The sequence below is a fragment of the Neovison vison genome, chromosome 13, assembly GCF_020171115.1.
Source record: "Neovison vison isolate M4711 chromosome 13, ASM_NN_V1, whole genome shotgun sequence".
Taxonomy (NCBI): domain Eukaryota; kingdom Metazoa; phylum Chordata; class Mammalia; order Carnivora; family Mustelidae; genus Neogale; species Neogale vison.
In genome coordinates this window covers 51,601,495-51,622,955 of record NC_058103.1, presented here as the reverse complement: position 1 = coordinate 51,622,955, position 21,461 = coordinate 51,601,495, and the positions used below count along the sequence as shown (strand labels likewise).

Genomic DNA, 21,461 nt, shown 5'->3' with positions numbered 1-21,461 from the left:
AATATTTTCTAAACCTATATTCATATTTAACATTTTGCCCAGACACATAAAACAATGTTTAACATGCCGACTACTGTATATTCAGTGAATTTTCAGCTTCCTTGAAAAGTAGAATCATATTTCTGTATGGCCCACAGAGTCATAATACTGTATGGTTATCACACCAGATTGCTTTTTACTTATAATTGCAAAAGGAAAAAGACATAAATATTACAATTTTTTATCAGATTGAGCTAAAGGTAAAGTTGAAAGATAAAGTTGAAAGATATGCAATGAGGCAAGACTAGAGTTTTTAAATATTTCTGATCAACATCAAGAGAATTAGAAAGATACAGAGAATTGGAGTTTATCCTCCTTTCCCCCTTTTTGTTCCCTCTAAGCAAGTGTCTTAGTAGATTTAATCCCAGAGAAATTTAACAAGAATCCATTTTACACTGCTCATTTTCCCAGTAGTTTTGTTCATTTATTTCCTGTGGTCCTATTTTTTTTTTCCTCCTCACTTATGTGACAATCGTTTTGAAGGAATTTCTTACCTATTGTTACCTGTTAAGTCAAACTATCTGAAACTGCCTGCATTTTGCCATGTAAGAACTAAATACTTCTTAGTAAAACAAAGCAAACTCGGGTCACTAGATTTTGCTGGAGAGACAGAACACTCCCTAGAAGCGCCTTCCTTGGCTGACTTAAAATCCCACCTCTTGCTGGGTTGAGCACCATGCTGTAATGCCAAACCAAAGTGAAAACTTAAGGAGCAGCTTCATGCAACTGGCACATCTTTTTATGCCAAAAACTTTATACCTGGTTTCTTGAAAGCACCCGTTCTTGTCATATCAGGATATTGGGTGGCATTAATAAAACAAGAGGCCAAGACCTTCAGCAATAAGTTCCTATTATACAATGGGTCTATCAGCAATCAATACTGCTGACTTCACGGCACATTCACTGGATTAGTGTGTGATTGAAAAACGCAGTCAATAAAATGCTTGAGTAGTACAGGTTGTGATGCTTTGGAAATAACTGCTACAATAGCAAACCAAAAGTACATGTTATGTCTGGACTTACAATCAAAAGATTGATGTTAATGCATTCCTGATACTCTGCTTGTCTATCATTTCCCATTTACCAGTCTTCTCTCTGCTTCCAGTCTCTGCAACAATACACTAGACACCCTACTCCTACTGTATAAACTACTACAGCGTCACCGTCTTTCTCTGTCTCTTTCTCTCTTCCTCCCTTTCTCCCTCATGTTTCATTAAAAGTCTTCAGGAACCAATGGGAACCTTTTAAGTTATGGCCAGTTGTGACTCCCATGACCCTATGATGGTAAAAATGACCACAAGGCTACAACTTAGCCACAACACAGAGCCTTAAGTCGTATGAGTAATGTGGCTAATCTCATTTAAACTTCCCAAAATGTATAACAAGTTAAAAATGAAATTGATGCTTTTAAATGCCTTGAAGTTTGAGGGAAAAGAGTAGCCAGGGATGCATCCTGTCTTGAGGGGCATTAAAGCCTCCCTGTCAGTGATTTTTTTGTTTTGTACAAGTAATATTAAAAGCACAATATTTGCAAAGATTCCCTCAAAGAGGAGCATTCGGTTCAGAAATTATTAGTTTCACTTTTTCCTGCATAGTAATGTAAGCCCCACATATGAAAGGACAACAGCACAATGAAGTATTAATATTCTTCAAGCCTTAACCTTTCTTGCCTGGACCTTAGGGCTCAAGAGTATGTGTGTGTGTGGAGGCTGCATTTACTTCTTTGCAGCTACCTTATTTCATCTAAGTTTTTATTGTTGTTGATGTTATCTTGCTAAATACAAATGAAATTTTAGAATGAATGGTGTCTTCTCATCTACCTGAAACCCACCTCAGAGACCACTATCATTATGACTGAGCAAAAATGCAAGTTCAAAGAGTCGTCAGAATTGCTCACAGCAGTGCAGAGTGGGGAGGGAAAGCCAGGATCTGCACCCAGGTCTTCTCACTGAAGTTTCTCTATATAGAGTCGCTTACACCTCTATATGCACCAGCATTAACGACTGTCATGAAGACTAGTATCTTGTACGGAGGAAGGCTGCATGCTGAATTAGATCACTGGTTTGCCTGGGTTTATAGGATTTTCCAGGACTGGGACTTCCACTGAGTCTAGGACAAACAGGGATGATTGACAACCTGAAAGGTGACTACCTGATATAATCAATTCAAGACCAAAATGAATAAATAATAAGATAAGGTATATGCACTAATGGAAATTATTGTATTTTCATCATGACAGCCAGTAATCTATAAATTCAAATGTTTCAGTAAATGATCATGGAGGGATCTGTATCACAAATTATGAGTTGTAAACTTAAAAACCATGCAACAAGTCTAAAATGCATTTCTAGCGATTTAATTAGTATTTATAATCATGTACTTTTGGGGGGGGTTTCACTAGAACAAAAGAATCTTAAGAAGTCCTAAGCCATGGTCCACAAATCCATAATCAAGAATTAAATCTAGAATTAAAATAAAAAATTAAATTAAAAAATTAATTATTCTCAGAGATTTAGGAATCCTCTTACATCATTTTGGCATATCTTCACTCAATTTTCTGAAAGAAATATTATAAAACACATGATTTGGACTTTTGTAGTCTTATGAGTAATTTTAAAATTGTTCAATTTAATTACAGCTTAACAGCCTATGAAGAATAGTAACTACTTAAAGTTAGAACAATTTTACCAATGAATTATTCTAGATGTTCGCTAAAACACAAATTATTTGATATGCTCCAAAGTATTTGTGTTAAGTTGTGAGATAACATGTCAATAATTTACATGTCTTTTAATGAATATGACAGCATTTCCTTTCATTTGATTAAAAGTGTTTGTTATTATTCTTCTATTTTTAGACATCTACTGCGTCTGGGTTATGAAAGCTTCTGGGAGAGTTGATAGTTGATGAGGGATATTTTATATAAGAACTCGTAGTCCCAGAATAACTCTGGATATAACTAACCTGAAAAATGCATTGCCAGGACAACAAAATACGCAGGTGTAGGGAGACCTCAGCAACATGCAAACTTCCTGTTACTATGGTAATGGGATTTTGGAAAATCTGGGTCACCTTGTTGCTCTGCAAACAGTCTCAGGAAGACCAAAGTTGAAACACCATAATGACCACTGCTTCTGTCCCCAGATTCAGTGCTTACTTATCACCCATATTTTCACATTTCTAAAGATACATTAATGAGAATAGGGCATATATGTTTTATTACCTTAGGAAAAGATAAGCTCTTGGATTAAGAATCTGCTGTAAATCAACCCAATTGTAAGCTTTTTCAATTTTCCTTATATACCACTATTAATTTTTATTTCTGTTAAACATTTTTGCTAACAGTTTAGGCAGACATATACCAGAATATGTGTTCGTTTCTATAGACTTTTCTGAGAAATGTTATTTAACTTATCCACCAGTAAAAGTAATTTTAAGAAGATTATGAAGTTATTTCAAGATTAGTCATCAATGGTTGAAGCTGTATGCAATATCCTAACAAAAAGTCTAAGATTCTTATCATCATCTCACCACATTTACTGATGGTGCCACTTTATTCTTTCTTTCTATTAGCTAGGTTAACAACCCTACATTTTATATAGCTACTATATATTATATTTATCATGTGCCAGACACTTATTTTAAAAGTTTTTCATTTTATAGCATTTATAGTCTAAAAAACCAAATAAAGTGGGACTTTGTGTTATCCCCATTTTTAGGGAGGGGAAAAATAAGTTTAGAGAAACTAAATAAATCTCCAAGTTTAGAAAACCGAAAGTTGTATCTGAGGCTTTCGAATTTCAAAATCCATGCTAAAGAGTTATAGGAAAGGTCTCATTCTCTAATGACAGTCCATCAACAATATGTGTGTCCTGTTGGTGTATCTAGTAGTAAATACTGTCATTTAGAAAATCTCTATTATCTAAGATAAAAAAATCTACTAAGGAATTAATGTTCTCAATATATATTTGTGCATGAAATGATGATTCTTGGTTTTTCTTGTTTGTTTTTTTTCCTTCTGTTTTATCTTCTGTAGCACATACTAACGTCTCCATCACAAAAAAAGAATGAGAAAAAAAAATGCATGGGTTCACTGATGTATCATTTGTGATCCTATTTCAATATTTTGACCATGCTTTTAAAAATTCATAATACTATTACAAAAGTGATTTCTGTCCCTACCTAAAGTTTTATTTAACTTTTACTGTTGCTTCTTTATCATTCCTCCAAAGATAAAAATAACAGGTTGACAAAACAGTCTCATTAGAGTTATCTTTTTGACATACTACTAAAAAAAGTATTTTCTTTCTAAATGGTAGATTCATTTTCTACCATTTCTACCAATCTATTTCTATATTTAACATAGATTATATATATAACATATAATATAGATTGTATATTCCCCATCTCAACTTCTGCGGTGACCTCTCTGTCTGAATTGTGAGGCGACGTCTCCTTCTCCGTGGCGATATCAGCAGACTGGCGTGCCTCGATAGCGGTGCAGACCTCCTCGTCCCAATAAAGATAAAGTGAGTTACATCGCAAAAAAAAAAAAAAAAAAAAAAAAAAAAAACCATAGATTTTATATATATAACATAGATTATAAACTAATTTCTACCATTTCTACCAACCTAGTTCTACATTTAACACAGATTATAAACTTATACCTGAACATTTATGTTATTTATTTTTTATTTTTTCCAAAGATTTTATTTATTTATTTTGAGAGAGAGAGAGGAAACGAGTGATGGGGAGGGGCAGAGGAAGAGGGGAAGGAGTCTCCATGCCAAGCAGGCACCCTGTCTCTGGCTCTATCCCAGGGACCTGGGATCATGATTTGAGCCAAAGGCTGATGCTTAACTGACTGAGCCACCAAGGCACCCTAATACCTGAAATTTTAAAAGAAAATGAATTCCAAAGGCAAAGCCCGCCTTTCAGTCATTTAAAAGTATTATGGATTGAGAGGTGTGCCCGTAAGATTCTTATGTTCAACACCTAAACCTCAGTGTCACTGTATTTGGAGTTGGGGCTTTTAGGACATAATTCAGGTTAAAGGAGGTCAAAGGTGGGACTGTAATCTGATAGGACTTGTGCCCTTATGAGAGGAGAAGAGACACTAGAGCTCTTGTTCATTCACTCTCTTCCTCTGTAAACCACAGATGAAAAACTACAAGCCAGGAGAGAGGGGCCTCACCAAAAATCAACTCTGACAGCACCTTACTCTTAGACTTCTAGCCTCTAGACTATGAAAACATAAATTTCTGCTGTTGAAGCCACCCAGTCTGTGGTGTTCCGTTATGGTAGGCCAAGCAAACTAGTCCAGGAAGACACTGTATTTGCACTATATATTTCTCACAAACTTGGTCTTTTCAAGTTATCACTGTTAGTGAAATACCATATCTACATTCTAATAAATGATGCTATTGATTTGGTAGATACTGGGGAGATCACCTAAAGGCAAGGCACTGCTACATCCATGCAGCTAAGAAAAATGCATGAGGTTAACAGCCAGATGTACAGCAAAATGTCTACTGCCCCTTCCTTTGCACTTAAACGGACTGTGTATGACAATGCCACTTTACAAAAGGAAGTTTTTATGTATTTTTTTAAAAGATTTTATTTATATATTTGACAGACAGAGATCACAAGTAGGCAGAGAGGCACACACAGACAGACAGAGAGGAGGAGGAAGCAGTCTCCCTGCTGAGCAGAGAGCCTGATGCGGGGCTCGATCCCAGGACCCTGGGATCATGACCTGAGCCAAAGGCAGAGGCTTTAACCCACTGAGCCACCCAGGCGCCCCAGTTTTTATGTATTTTTATTTCATTATCTACAGCTATTCCTACCGAATTTTTATAACTGTAATATTATTTTATTTCTCATAACACCTAGATACATTAGTTAAATTCCCATAAACATAGGAGAAAACTACCACAAATAAATCACAATGTGCAAAAATTTTATATTGAGGTTTATTGCAATTGCTGGGCATTATTATATTACACTTTCGCTGTGGGTTCTATAAAATAAGAAGAATAGATAACAGTAGATATCTAACATAATAAACAGAGATGTTCCCTAACCCTCTACCTATTTTATGGTAATTTATTAACACAGATATAAGGGGAAAAAAATAGAAGGAAGAGAAAGAGGAAGAGGAGAAAGGGACATAGGTTTTCCCTATTTATTTGGCCAGTAATACTTTTGCAATGACTTGGTTATTAAATTTAAGGAAGACATCTTAATTAAATAATTTTTATAAATGCTAAGTGTGAGTAGACTGAATCAAAGGACCTATATAATTAAGTAAAATTAGCCCCACCTGTCCAATTTCTTTACAAAATGCATAACTCTCTCTCAAGCAATTATGTAATATGCTTTTAATCCTAATATAAGTAACCTACTTAATTCTTATTTGCCTTTGAAATCATGAGACATCAACATATATAAGTACTTGAAATATATTAAAATAAATGAAATTTGTTTTATCATAATTTCTAAATTTCCTCAAGTTAGAAATATACATAATCTGAGAAACTTTAATATTTAATATTTAGTTACCATAATTATGATAATTTAAAATATATACCTATATTTAACAATATTCTAAATTTACAAAATATTTTAAAAGTTTCCATCTATTTAATTGTCAGAGAGAGAGAGAAAGAGTATAAGCACAAGCAGGGCGAGAAGCAGGCAGAGGGAGAGCAAGGAGCCCAATGTGGGACTCCATCCCAGGATCCTGGGACCATGACCTGAGCTGAAGGCAGACATTTAACCAACTGAGCCACCCAGGTGTCCCTAAATTTACAAATTTAAAGGTTTGTTTTAATGAACTAAGAAAAATACAGCTACATTGAGAATTTATCAATCAAGAGCTAACATTCTTTTTCTTCCAAATGGTAGTAGGGAATTGACCAAAACAACTTGGACCCTGCTACAACCTTATGACAATGAAGAAATAAACCGAAAGCTTCATGTATTATAAAATCGTTTCAGTTGTCATGATAAGTGCTAAGATAGCTAGGTTAGGTATGATAAATAATGACACTCCTGTGACAGGAGATTTTTCACAGCATAACAAGTAATCAACAGGGGCCACCAAATGATTGGTTATTCCATGGCAGATGCAACTACAAGCTCTACTATAATATCAATCCATAGTAGGAAAGTTAAGAAAAGATGCTATTGGTAAATCTACAGATGATACTTCATTTTAAAATGACACTAAACATGGCTGCTTAAAGTTGTAAAAAAATGGGTTTTTGTTTTAAAGATTATATTTATTTATTTAGGAGAGAAAGAAAGAGAGAGAACAGGAACAGAGGGGAGAGGCAGAGGGAGAGGGAAAAGCAGGCTGCCCACTGAGCAGGGCGCCTGATGCAGGGCTGGATCTCAGGACCCTGGGATCATGACCTGAGCCTAAGGCAGCCACTTAACGGCCAGGCACTCCCAAAATACACTTATTTTTAACAAAAGTTCCAATTCACAAAGTAGAATGGGTTCACGGAAAACATTCTGATAATATAGACAGTATCTGTTTTCCAAAGTAAAGTGTGTATACTGCAGGTTATTCCCAGAAAGTCTAATTTAGCAGGTACAGAAAGGACCCAGAAAACTGTATTCCATGATGCAATTGTTCTGCTGCAAAAAGTTTTACAAAACTTTATTCACAGCAGACACTGTTTCCATCTTTATATGCCATGTTATTGGGCATTGTTCAAATCAGGTCAATAAATAGATTATATTTAAAAATTTTCCTTCACTCTAGAGTTGTTAAAATAAAATTTTTTTGTACCAAAAATATATTTAATAGTCAATTATTTCATCTCCATTACAAAAATTTTCTCCAAAGTTACCTTAAACATATTAATTAACAGAGAAGAGTAATCAAACATATTATACTATTTATAATACATTCAACATTTTCCTTGACATTTTGCAACCAAGAGTTAAAAATATGGGAACTTTATGCCATTTAAAGATTCACAAGAGTGAAATCATCAAGAGTACCTGTCTCTGGGGCACCTGAGTGGCTCAGTTGGTTAAGCATCGTCTGCCTTTGGCTCAGGTCATGATCCCAGGGTCCTGGGATCGAGCCCCATGTTGGGCTGCCTGCTCAGGGAAGAGTCTGCTTCTCCCTCTCCTCTGCCCACCACTCTCCTCCAGCTCTGTCTCTAATAAATAAATAAAATCTTAAAAACAAACAAACAAAAAAAAAAACCTCTCACACTGATTATCCCAATGGTGACTCCTGATCTTTTTCCGGTGTTAGAAAGCAATGAACTAGCCTGTATGCACTTGTGTGTTAATAGGCCTGTTTGCACGAAGATGAAGATGCTGAAAGCTTAAGTTAATCCTGGTATAATTTGAGAGCTACCTCAATGACTTCACCTATTTGAAATGCACCAGCTCTTTCAACCAGATGGGAAAAATGCTGAAGCAAACCAGGTTTGAATATGTAAAGCACCAGCCACGTGACAGATTTGATTATAGTAATCGAAAAGTCAGACAAGGTCCTAAGCTTATTATTTTTAATCCAATTATTTACCATAACTCTAATGGTCATTTTGCAGTGAACATGAATCTAAAATTTGCATGAGATAATTTATAAAAGAGAATGATAGTTTATTTTCTTGGTTCAGTCTAGGTACACAATACTTTAGCCTGAAAAATAAAGAACAGGACAGAAAGCTGAAAAGTTAAACAAAACATCTATATTACAGAGTTCCTGTGCTCTCTCCACAGGACAGGGAGTCAAGTCTTTGTTTTCTGAGCTGGCAATTGTCAAAAATCACCTCAGAAACAAAGTCACCCAACTGTTTCATAAGACCTCAGGAATTGGAAACTCTATGACCTCTCATGGTAATCTCCTCCTTTCAGCTTTAGGTTAAGAAATGCTTATTTATTCCTAATAAAACTCTAGCCAAGATTTAGGTTCATTTTCTCTGGCTTCACAAAAATTTTGTGGATAGTAGCTAGTCAGTCTCCAATTTAAAATAATTCTTCACACTTTGGGATAAATTTTGTCTCCACTCGTTAGTAGCTGTGGGACATTGTGAAATAATAAAATATACATTCCTAGAGCAGAAAAAATGTTAAATATGATTTTATGGTACCTCTTAGTCTTTAAAGAATTTTTGTTTTTATTGATTTAGTTCATTCTCAAAACAATCTAATGAGGATACTTTAATCACCAAGGGTTAGTGGGTTATGTGTCAAATGATAAAGACATGATAAAACAAACAAACAAACAAAGAAAAATCCTCCTGTTTATAGCCCAGTAGTTATAAAGATAAACTGAAATAATAAACATGAAATACTTTTAAAAGTAATAAAGTACTGCTCAAGGGCAAGGTCCATAACATATGTAGTAATATACCAACTCCTTTGTTCTGACTCTTACTGTAATATGTTTACCCAACCCATAGGACTTCCATTTTATTTCTAATTTTTCTCCCTGGATCATGCATATTATAAAAATATATTAAAGAAACTAAGAAAAACAAAGATAATTATAATAATTCACCAAGTATTTCATGCCAAGAGCAACATAATCACCCCCAGTTCTTACATGCTAATCTCTGATATTTATTTCTCAACAGCTTATTTCTTTTTTTTTTAAGTGAAATGAGATTATTAACTTTTATAAGTCTAAGGTTCACTAAGATTTTATTTTTCTGTTATGTTGTTTCCCTCAAGTCTTTCTCATCCTTCTTGATAGAGTTTATTCTCATATCCCACATTCTTCTTTTACCTTCCACTAATGACTTCTACCTGGTGCTTAATAAAGCATTTCTCTAGTTTAAGGCAATTTACATCTTAGCCAATATTCCTAAGCCTATCAGTGCAGACCCATAGTAGGAACCCAGGAAGTCTCTGACGAATACATGAGTGAATACATTTTTTAAATTATCTTTCAAAATTTTAACAACTCAGTGGAACCTGGGATGGTGAATCAACAGTTGAGCACACGTTTTTTTCACCTTCCAATAAAGTCCTAGGTGAAAAGGACTTTAGGTGAAAAGGACTTTAGGTGAAAAGATATCTTTTCATCAAATGTGTTGTGTGCTGACTAGCTCTTTGTTGGAAAACTGACAAAGCATGTGCCATGTGCTTTATGTATGTTAACTCACTAATTCTTGCCTACAACATTATGAATTTGTGAGGAAATTGAGGCAGAGTGTGAAGCAATTTGTTCAACCAGATCCAAGAGCTAATAAGTGGCAGAATCAAAATGTACACCCAGGCACATCAAACCCACACTTTGTAAGGTTTTTGTTAATGAGAAAATTACTTTTAAAAACCATTTTAATAGCATTATTTGAAAGTAAAAAATTTACATTAATTGCTACTGAAAGTTTCTCAAAACCAGTTCAAATTCTATTTTATTAGAGTGATTATTTCCACACAATCATGCAAAAGACAGTCCATTCCCACGCTCTCTGTGTGCTCTTTCATTTAGCAATTCTTCCTTAATATGCTTGCAGTTATTCTGAGGTCTCTATTACTAAACACAGGCTAACTTAAGTCACAAGCTTACTAATGTTTTGACATTTTCTACAAAAATACTTTCCTAAAAACACCTACCTGAAATTACCAATTAATGTTCTTGACTTGAAACAGAGTAAGAGAGAGATTCTATTTCTTAGCTTTGGAATCACAAAACACTTTTAGCAATTTAGACCATAAATTTTTATGTGAAGAATCTAATATTTCTCAGAATTTCTTTGAACATGTTATGGGTATGATTGTGATATTTATGAATGCACTATTTTAAGGGACTATAATTTTGTATGACATATAAACAAACATTACATGCGAACATATAGCAATTAAACTTTACAGCATGCATTTACCAATAACTTTTCAGATATCATAGACTTCTCTGAGGGAAAAAGAAAAGGTGTCTTTTTCCTAGATACACTACAGGAATCATTTGGTGTATAAGAAACTTAACCTTTTTAAATATTAGCTATGGATAACAGACATAAAACATTGAGAGAAAGCTCCATACCTGTTTTATTGGAAAGTCTAAATGACACCATCTTATCTGGAATATTACATACATTCCTCACTGAAGCAATGCAGCTATAATTAGCATAGTCTTGAGGTCGAAGATTCTTTAGTTTTAAAATCTTGGTTTCACCCTGAAAATGTAGAAAAGGTCATTAGAAAAAGTCAATGATAACAAAAATGAATGAATGAATGAATGAATGAATTATGGCATTATGTTGTATTAGATCATATTATCGTCAAAATGGCAGATTGTCTTATTTTTTAAGGAAAAATGTCCTAAAAAACCCAAAAACCAAAACAAAAAAACATGCATTTAAAAATAATACTATGATGTGCCTGGAGATAAAAGCTAACAGACTACAGTGAAAATTCATAACATTTTCTTAGCAAACTAGCTTCCTAGGGGGAGAAGTCTATTTCTGGTGGTAGTTATGCAAATTATTGTGTAAGGATCAGAATAGTGTACTTAATAATGGAGTTTATTCAACAAATACTGCAATCTATGCAGACTTCAACATGAAATGTTTCAAAAGGAATGTATTCTGAAGAAGAGCCTATAAATGAAACATTGCTGGTAGAACAAAGTTATTGAAGTCAAGCTAATGACAGGCAATTAAATTTATATACATAAATATTTTGTGTATACATATCAATGACAGATGTAAAATGTCTTAAAGAAGCATTCATTAAAAAAATGAAAAAAAAAGAAAAAATTATTATTGTTTTGCAATTTTATTTTTCAGGAGTTCAAGGTCTAGATCTTCCAGGTAAATCTGCAAAACTGTAGATAGACTCAAATCAGGCAAGTAGCCAGGAATATCTTACAAACTCTTGATAAGCCAGGAAAGGCCATGTAAAACACTGAAATTGTTAAAAGGGTAAAAGAAGAAACAAACAAACAACAATAAAAATTAAAGAAAAAACTGCCCAGTTCAAAATGGGTTTTTTAAGGATTTCCTTACTTTCTAAGGTGATTAATGTACTTTCTCAAAATAGTTCCTCTCATAAGTAACTTAATTATGGAAATGGTAAACTGTATCCCAGTGAAATCATATTTGGTATAGCAATTTTCAAAATGTTAATTTTTTTCCAAATAACATCTATATGCAACCATGTGTAATATCACTTAAATCCTAAATAATGCAATTCTTTCATACATTCTTCAGAAGGATTGGAATACTTAGTAACAACACAAAGGATTGCCTGCTCATTTGCAAAAAAGCTTGCTCACACACGGGTGTGGATACCTAGTTTTTCAAATGCATCAAATGAATCTCTCCTTCAGGTTGCAAGGGCACTGTGGCCATAATTCCATTCATGCACTGTCAAAATTTGGTCTTAAATCAGTTACTTTCCCCAGTGGACTAAGAAGGAACAATCTTCTATCTTCCAATTTTTCTTTAGGAAAAACACTGTATTTTTCTATACAAACAAAAGCAAATGCATCCCACATGAATATACATAAGTCAATGTGTGTGTTTCTAGAACTTATATTTAAAACATGCTCTCAGTGTGTTACAGAGTTTCCATTTATATTAACTAAATACAATGGCTAGAAAAGTGTGTGCTTAGTTAGAAAGCATGTTTGAAAGAATTAGCATGGTTGAAAGAAAATGTTATACCAGAAACAGATGACTCAGGCCATTTTTAAATGAAATGATATATCTTACTCCTTCTACCTTTGTGACTATCATTGGTTGGATTTCTTCACTCTCCTTTCTCCTCTCAACACTTAACTGTTGGTATTCCTGGAGCTGCCTGTCCCACAATTAATTGTGAATTATAAAATTCCCCTAGGTATCTTACTCTTACTATTACAAGCTCTACCTTCCTGCCCTCCTCCTCATGTCTACATCTCTATTCCAGAATGTTCCCTTAAGTTTCAGATACATAGACCAAAATTTTACCTCAATATGTCCATTTTAATGCCTCACAGACACCTAAAACTTAACTAATGTATCCTACACTGAACTTCAGATCCAGTCCTCTAAATTTCCTCTTCCTTCTTTAGTAACAAGAATCTTGAACTTTCGATTACTTCTTGTTCAAATATTCAGTATCTCCCTCTCAGATCCTTTTATTGACTTTGAAACGTGCTCATTCTTGACCACTCTTTTTATTTATTTTTAAATGTAATGCTCTACATCCTACATTCTTTAAGAAATTCCTGATTACAGTTAGTATAGTTTAAAAACACAAGCAAGCGGGGCATCTGGATGGTTTAGTTGGTTAAGCATCTGCCTCTTGGTTTTGGCTCAGGTCATGATTTCAGGGTCTTGAGATCAAGCCCTGCAATGGGGCTCCACTGAGCATGGAGCCTACTTAAGATTCTCTCTCTTCGTCTCCTTCTGTGCATCCTCCCCCCGCCCCCAATAAATAAAATCTTGAAAAAAGCACAGGCAAGCATAATGATCTGCAACCAGAATTTCTTTTAATATGAAAATCTGATCATGACATTTCTCTGCTTAAATCACATCGATGACTTAACTATTGTTCTTAAAGTGAACACAATTGCTGTTAACATGATGGTCAACCCTATATGGTCTATTCTCCTTTCCTCCCTAGTCTCATCTCATTCTCTTAGTTCCTTATCCAGCTTCCTTCTACCATAGAACCTTTGCACGTGCTTGGTTCATGATCTCTATGCCTTATCAAATTCATCTCATTCTTAGATACCAATACTCCCTAATTCCATAGGTAAACCTTGCCTCACCTTCTGGAAGAGGAGAAATCGCTTTTGGTGAAGTATGCTCTTATTTCTTCATAATACAGTCTCATTTTTCCATTTGTTTCAGGAAAGGATTAATTTTCTGCCAGACTCATCCATCCCCTTGCCAGTAAGTACCTAGAGGGCACTAACTATATCTGTCCTGCTCTCAGCGCTATGTTCCAAGCATTTAGCACAGGACTTAGCACAGGAGAGATACTTTGTAAATGAATTGAAAGTGCTATAACTACCTATATTTCACCATTCAAGCATTTGCACATATTTATTTCTCCAGGATTATTATCTGCTTGGTACCTGATATGAATTCAAAGGATGTTAACGTATGTATAGTTAATATTCTAAAAGCAATCATACAGTAATAATGATTCTCAAATACATACAAAGGAGAAACAGTGTCATTTAGATGTATATTTAGTGATAAATTCTCTTTATTCACAGAGTTAATTATATTCTGCCAGTACTTGTTTCTGTTTCCACTGAAAAATTATTTTAATCCATATTTTTAAAATAATATTTCAACACTCCACTGAAACTGTACCTACTGTCATTAATGATGTTCTTTTGTTATAATTCAGTAAATCTTTCTTTTTTATGCTTCTATACTTTTCTGTTTATTTCTTTATTTTTTTTTTGTTTATTTCTAACACTTTAGATTGCCTTTGCTACTTTGACAGCCCCTATGTGTAGGTAATTATTGTATCATAATTTAGTCACTTCTTGGTTGCTTTCCATTTCATTTTCTATCTATTGTACCAATTTTAGTCTGTAATCTTCTACTAATATATCTCCAGTGGAATATGTTCCATTATCATAGTTTTTATTAGCATCAATGTATAGGTTCCTGACAAATCTCTAAGCAAAACAACAACAGAAAAAAACATGCTTTAAAAAAATCACCAGTAGTAGTATAATTAATAAAATAGAACTTCTCCAATTTTTTTCCTATCCTTTTAACTGCAGTTGTTAACAATTATGATCTTGCACTTGTATTTTCCCCCCACTCTGGACCTCTTAAGATAATCTGTTTTGGTTTTCTAATTCTTTTTGATCATTCTTTTTTTATGTATTTTTTATATCATTTATTGACTTCTATTTTTCCTGTATTACCCGCCTCCCTTATAAGAAACCACCTTATACTTTGCCAATGAACAAGTTAGGCTTGCCTCTTCTATTTCTATTTTTTTTTTTAAGATTTTATTTTTTTTTTATTTGACAGAGAGAAAGAGATCACAAGTAGGCAGAAAGGCAGAAAGAGAGAAGGAAGCAGGCTTGCGGCTGAGCAGAGAGTCCGATGCGGGAGTCATCCCAGGACCTTGAGATCACGACCTGAGCTGAAGGCAGAGGTTTAACCCACTGAGCCACCCAAGTGTCCCTATTTTTTTTTTTAAGATTTTATTTACTTATTTGACAGCAAGAGGGAAAGAGAGAGCACCAGCAGGGTCGGGGGCGGCAGGTGGAGGGAAAGGGAGAAACCCACTCTCTGCAGAACCCAGAGCCCAGCCAACGCAGAGCTGGATCCCAGGGCTCTGGGACCATGACCTGAGCAGAAGGCAGATGCTTAACTGACTGAGCCACCCAGGTGCCCCAACCTCTTCTATTTCTAGATTGTATTTCTTTTCCTGTTGGATGACCCTGGCCTCTCTGTACATGTCCTCTCCTCTCCCTTTCATACCTCTGACTTCCTGCCTCATGTCACGTTCTTTGATAACTGTTTGATGGAGATTTTCATCAGTAGGGCATATGAGGTCATATTAAACTCAGAAGGTTCACTATTATACTCCATTAGAATCTGCATTACCTATTTTCTCTTCTGATGTTCTTTTTAACGCAAGCCACCATCACTCTTCCATAATCCAGACTCAGAAGACATGGCATCATTCATTTTTTATTGTTTCTCATTACCCCACATTCAATGACATTAAGCTTTAGATTATTCTTAATTTTCTTTTCACGAAATGACTTTTCCTTTCCAATCATATAGGCACAATATTTGCTTTAGACCCTTATCATTGATTTAACCAACATTGCTTGAGTGCTCATTCTGGCTAAGGTAATATATGGTCTACTATGAAGAACTGCAGCTCTCTTTTATTATAATCATTCTGATGCTGCCACCAGACATGCCTCGTGCCATGTCCATGCTAGAAAACTCTACCCATGTCCATGCTAGAAAACTCTACCCAGCTTTCTTCTAAAACACCATTTCAAAAACTTTAGTTTGTCATTTGAGATCCTATGCAGTCTAAGCAAAATTACTTTTTCCTTATTCCTCAAACTCCTCATTCCCATCAATTAAATTTCATCACTATTTTGAACTGTCTTTTTATAATATTCAACTCTGTCATCTTTAAAGAAAACATTCCCCACTGTTCTCCAAAGAGGCTGCACCAACTTGCATTCCCACCAACAGTGTAAGAGTGTTCCCCTTTCTCCACATCCTCTCCAACACATGTTGTTTCCTGTTCTGTTAATTTTGGCCATTCTAACTGGTGTAAGGTGATATCTCAATGTGGTTTTAATTTGAATCTCCCTGAGGGCTAATGATGATGAACATTTTTTCATGTGTCTGATAGCCAAGAACAGTGTGGAGATTCCTCAAGAAATTAAAAATAGAGCTTCCCTATGACCCTGCAATTGCACTCCTGGGTATTTACCCCAAAGACACAGATGTCATGAAAAGAAGGGCCATCTGTACCCCAATGTTTATAGCAGCAATGGCCACGGTCACCAAACTATGGAAAGAACCAAGATGCCCTTCAACGGATGAATGGATAAAGAAGATGTGGTCCATATACACTATGGAGTATTATGCCTCCATCAGAAAGGATGAATACCCAACTTTAGTAGCAACATGGACGGGACTGGAAGAGATTATACTGAGTGAAATAAGTCAAGCAGAGAGAGTCAATTATCATATGGTTTCACTTATTTGTGGAGCATAACAAATAGCATGGAGGACAAGGGGCGTTAGAGAGGAGAAGGGAATTTGGGTAAATTGGAAGGGGAGGTGAACCATGAGAGACTATGGACTCTGAAAAACAATCTGAGGGATTTGAAGTGGCGGGGGTGGGGTGGGAGGTTGGGGTACCAGGTGGTGGGTATTATAGAGGGCACGGCTTGCATGGAGCACTGGGTGTGGTGAAAAAATCATGAATAATGTTTTTCTGAAAATAAATAAATTGGAAAAAAAAAAAAAAAACTCTCCCAGGGTGCCTGGATGGCAAAGTCAGTAAGCATCTGACTCTTGATTTTGGCTCAGGTCATAATCTGAGGATCCTGAGATGGAGCCCTGTATTGGGCTCTCTGCTCAGCGGGGAGTCTTCTTGAAAGTCTCTCTCTTTCTCTCTCCTCCCCCCCTAAAATACATAAATATTTCTTTAGGAAAAAGAAGAAAGAAAACACTCCCTATCCCCTGATATGCATCTTTTTCTGTTCCCAGCTTAACCGAGGTGCAGTTCAAAAAGATTTGTACATATTCTCCACTCTTTTCTGACCTTCTCAATTAGAAGTAAATTTTTACTTTCTTTGGAACTTTCATTGCATTTTTATACTAAGACATCTATTAATTAATTTAATTTTAAATTTTTATTAGCCAACATACAGTACATCATTAGTTTCAGAGGTAGTGTTCAATAATTCATCAGTTGCGTATAACATTCAGTGCTCATCACATCACATGCCCTCTGTTCATAAGTCACTATTTAGTGCTTACTTGTGAGTTACCATTCAGTGGTTGCCTTAAGTTCTTTAAATGAATCGTAAGGCCCCTGGGATAGAAGTATCCTGTTTCTCTCACAATACATAGTAAGAAATTTTCCTATCCATTGCTTAATAAATTATTTGTTGATTAAGAATGCACTAAAATTCAGTCTTTTCCACCCATTATATCCTTCAAGAAGAAATGTAGTCATAATATATAATCAAAATGACTTTTAAAATAAAAGGTAAAAACATAAAATCTATAAAAATTAGACTTTATTCTTCACTAAGCACTTGGTCCTTTGCTTATGTTGCTATATTTCTTGTATTATCCTTATTACTTTCTCATTTCTCTATCCTTTCTATTAAACTTGTCACATTAATAATCAGATACTGATGTTTTCTCTGTAATTTTTCTACATTTGAATATTTTCAAGTGGATTATTAGAATGAACACATGGCCAACTCTCCTGCTCCTCCCTGTTCTTGGTAAAAAATAAAAATTGTATGAGAAACAGCCAAATCCTTTAAATGTTAGGTTAGTCATGCACTTCCTGTCTGTTATATATTAAGAAATAGCCAGTTTCTTGACTTAAATTTAACTACAACCATAGAGGGAATGATGTGCTTAGAAATTCTGTTCCTTGACCTTACGCTGCTAAGAGAGAATGATCTTTGATAAACTCATCCTAAGTTGAAAATACTGTAAGTTGAAAATGCATTTAATATAACTAATACACCAAATGTCATAGATTAGCCCAATTACCCTAAACATGCCCAGAACCCTTATATTACCCTGCAGGTGGGCAAAATCACCTGGCATAAAGACCATTTATAATAAAGTGTTGACTATATCAGATAATTAATTGAATATGATACTGTAAGTAAAAACAGAATGGCTATACGGGTATTGGTTGGGATCAGTTGGGTATCACTCTTGTTGTGATCACATGGCTCACTGGGCACTCTGGCTCACTTGTGCTGCCCAGCATCACAAGAACAGTATCTAACTATATATCACTAGCCCTGAAAAGACCAAAATTCAAAATCTGAAGTATGGTTTCTCTTGAATTTGTATCACTTTCACACCATTGTAAAGTCAAAAAAGCGTAAATTGAACCATCACAAACTGGGGACTGTCTGTATATGTTTTCTGTCATTTGCTTTGTATATTTTTTCACTTTTATTTTGCTTTTTTTTTGAATTAGGTATTTGTATCGATCTGGCTTTTCCATTATATGAGATAACTTCACCTGACATTCCACCCCTGTCATCTGTGGAGTACATGCTGTCAATTCAGTCAAGATTGCTGACTAGAAAAAAACAGATACCCAATCACTGCCTTGCACATAAGCTTTCAGTCAACATTGCTTAACCATACTGACTCAAGTAGTAATAGGAATAAAAAATTCTTAACATTAGGTGAGGCTGAAATGTAGATTTATAAAGCTGAGTTAGGGGCCATCCACAGAATTATAGTCAGTTATGAATTAGAAAATGTAAATGGGAAATAAGTCACAAGAGAAGGAAATATACAAAACAATCAGATACATCTGAACCAACAGAAATGATGCTCTGGCCATTAAAATACAGAGGTCACTATTGTAGTAGATGTATTCCTGAAATGTTTTGTGTACCTATGTTTTTGTGATCAGGAATGTGCCTGGTGTTTATATTACTCAAAAGTAAGAATATATATTGTTAAGCCTTAAAAAGAGGATTCATGTCACCCTTCTAGATAACTCCCACAACAAGTATGGCCCAATAAATATAATGGTTTGCACACAGCATATTCTAGTTAATTCTTATGCAGAATGGAGCAGGAAAATAGGCACATGAGAAGAAAAGACAAAAAAAAGAATAACTTTTACTGTGAACTCTAGATCCATGATAGCTGGGTTATTCAGCTATCATGGGATTGGAGAATTATTCTGGGTGACCTAATAAATTTATATCTAGTATTCAAAAAACAAGGTACCAAGATATGTGAACCTACCAGATAGACATCTAAGTGAATATGTAAGATTAGGCAGCATGCCAAAGAGTGAGAGTGGCTAATACAGACAAAGCCTATTGAAGGAATACAGAAAACAACATGGTGAGTTATGGGAAAATTTGAACCTTACCTACTTAATTAACTTACTACATCCTGGAAATGATGAAGACATTCAGGATTACCTTGTTCCCCTCAATAAACAGTTCCCAAAGTCCATTATATTAAAAAGATATATATAGCATATTGCATAACAAAAGATATCAATATATGTGTGCATACATATATATGCTATCAAATGGCATGTATGTATACTTTTGAATATATATTTATACCGATTAGACTTTACTACTTATAACTGGTTTTATCACATAAAATTGATTTTATTCTTTTGCTCATATACATTTAATATTCTGTGATGATAAAAGGCTTTTTCCATGTGAATTTCCATGATTTGTAAAAAGGAATTTTCAGTTGATTATTGTCTAATTGTATAATTAGTCTAATTATAACTAATTATGTAATTGATGTAAATATGTTCAGTCTTGTAATTAGATGATATAATTACAATACACAAGATGATGTCATGAACATCTTTATGAAAGTTCTAGAAAAATAGCAAAAATGTGTGCAGTTTATAAAATTTAAGTACATTTTCTTTAATATTGACCAAATTATTTGTAATACCTATAGTTTTAAGCTCTTAAAACTACTTTTTGTAAGTAAAATTTTAAAAAGGAAGATATTCTATATATTAGTCAGTAGGCCTTACCACTGTAGACATTGTGTAGTAAAATACTCCTATCGCAGTATTTCTAAAATTCTCATAAAACGAGTTAGAAATTTATAATTATTTATTTTCCAATATCAGTAAAAAATTAAAACCTTTTGATTCACAATCATTTTTCTATTTCTAATGACTAATTTATTATTAATTTATAAATTGACACTATATATTAGGTTACATCTTCAGTATGAAGAAGTATAAATGCATAATTATTCCTTTTAAATTTATTACATTATGTTCTTATAAATTCTATCAGACTTAGGAACTCAGGCCAATTTGACCTCAGAAACATGAGTTATATAAAAAAAAAGTATAAATAAGATTTTCTCACTCAACAGGATGGTGAAATAAATATTTGATTCAAATTGATATAATTAATATGAATGGGAAATTATCCTTAATATAAAACAAGACATCAGTATTAAAGAACAAAACATAACATCCTTAAGAATTTATTTTCTAATGTTAAAAAATAAGCACACTATGATCTGTAATGTGGATTATTCTACAATAGAGTCCCAGTATACTCTCCCAGCTTATAGTCTACTCTTCCTTGCCTACATCAGTTATTGATCCAGCCAACCAGAGAAACACCAGCCAATCCTGGAAGTATTGTCTTCCTTCTGTATTATACAGATACTATTATTTTCTACCTTGAATGCTTTCTCCATGGCATTATTGTGTGCCTCTATTTTGACAGTGATTTCTACTTTGTATCATAATCATTATTTACCTTAAGTTCTCCCCATACATATCAACAAAGTTAGCAGAGGAGGAGTCGTACCTAGTAACTTCTATATCTCTGGCAGAGAGTTCCCATATCTTACACATAGTAGATCTCAGTTATTTTAACTGGATCTTATTTACATTAGGAAGCCACAAGGTCATAGGATCTGTTGGAAATAATTTAAAATATTACTAAAGTGCTCCAAAACAAATGATGTTAATATGGAAAGTTCTTCAATCATGAAGTTTACACAGTAGTTAATAGGAAAGAACTATCCAAGAAATCAATAACACTTAAGAATTTTATATATTCATAAATACACACATAAAAACACTAGCACAACAAGCAATAAATACCATTCCTATCTCATTATAAATGCCAAAGCCATTATAGGGAGGCAAATATATCTTAGGAAATATTTCAAGGATACAACACAGAATTAATTTCAAATCTAGAGCAAATTTGATAT

At 34.3% G+C, this 21,461-nt stretch overlaps 1 protein-coding gene across 1 annotated transcript in view; it reads right to left on the bottom strand.

Moving 5' to 3' along the window:
* The window catches only part of MDGA2 (MAM domain containing glycosylphosphatidylinositol anchor 2), an 845,496-nt gene that overhangs the window by 298,026 nt on the left and 526,009 nt on the right, over positions 1–21,461 (bottom strand). The window contains exon 5 of the mRNA XM_044231999.1: positions 11,057–11,189. Within this exon, the coding sequence (XP_044087934.1) occupies positions 11,057–11,189 (133 nt within the window). The remainder of the gene's footprint in view (positions 1–11,056; positions 11,190–21,461) is intronic.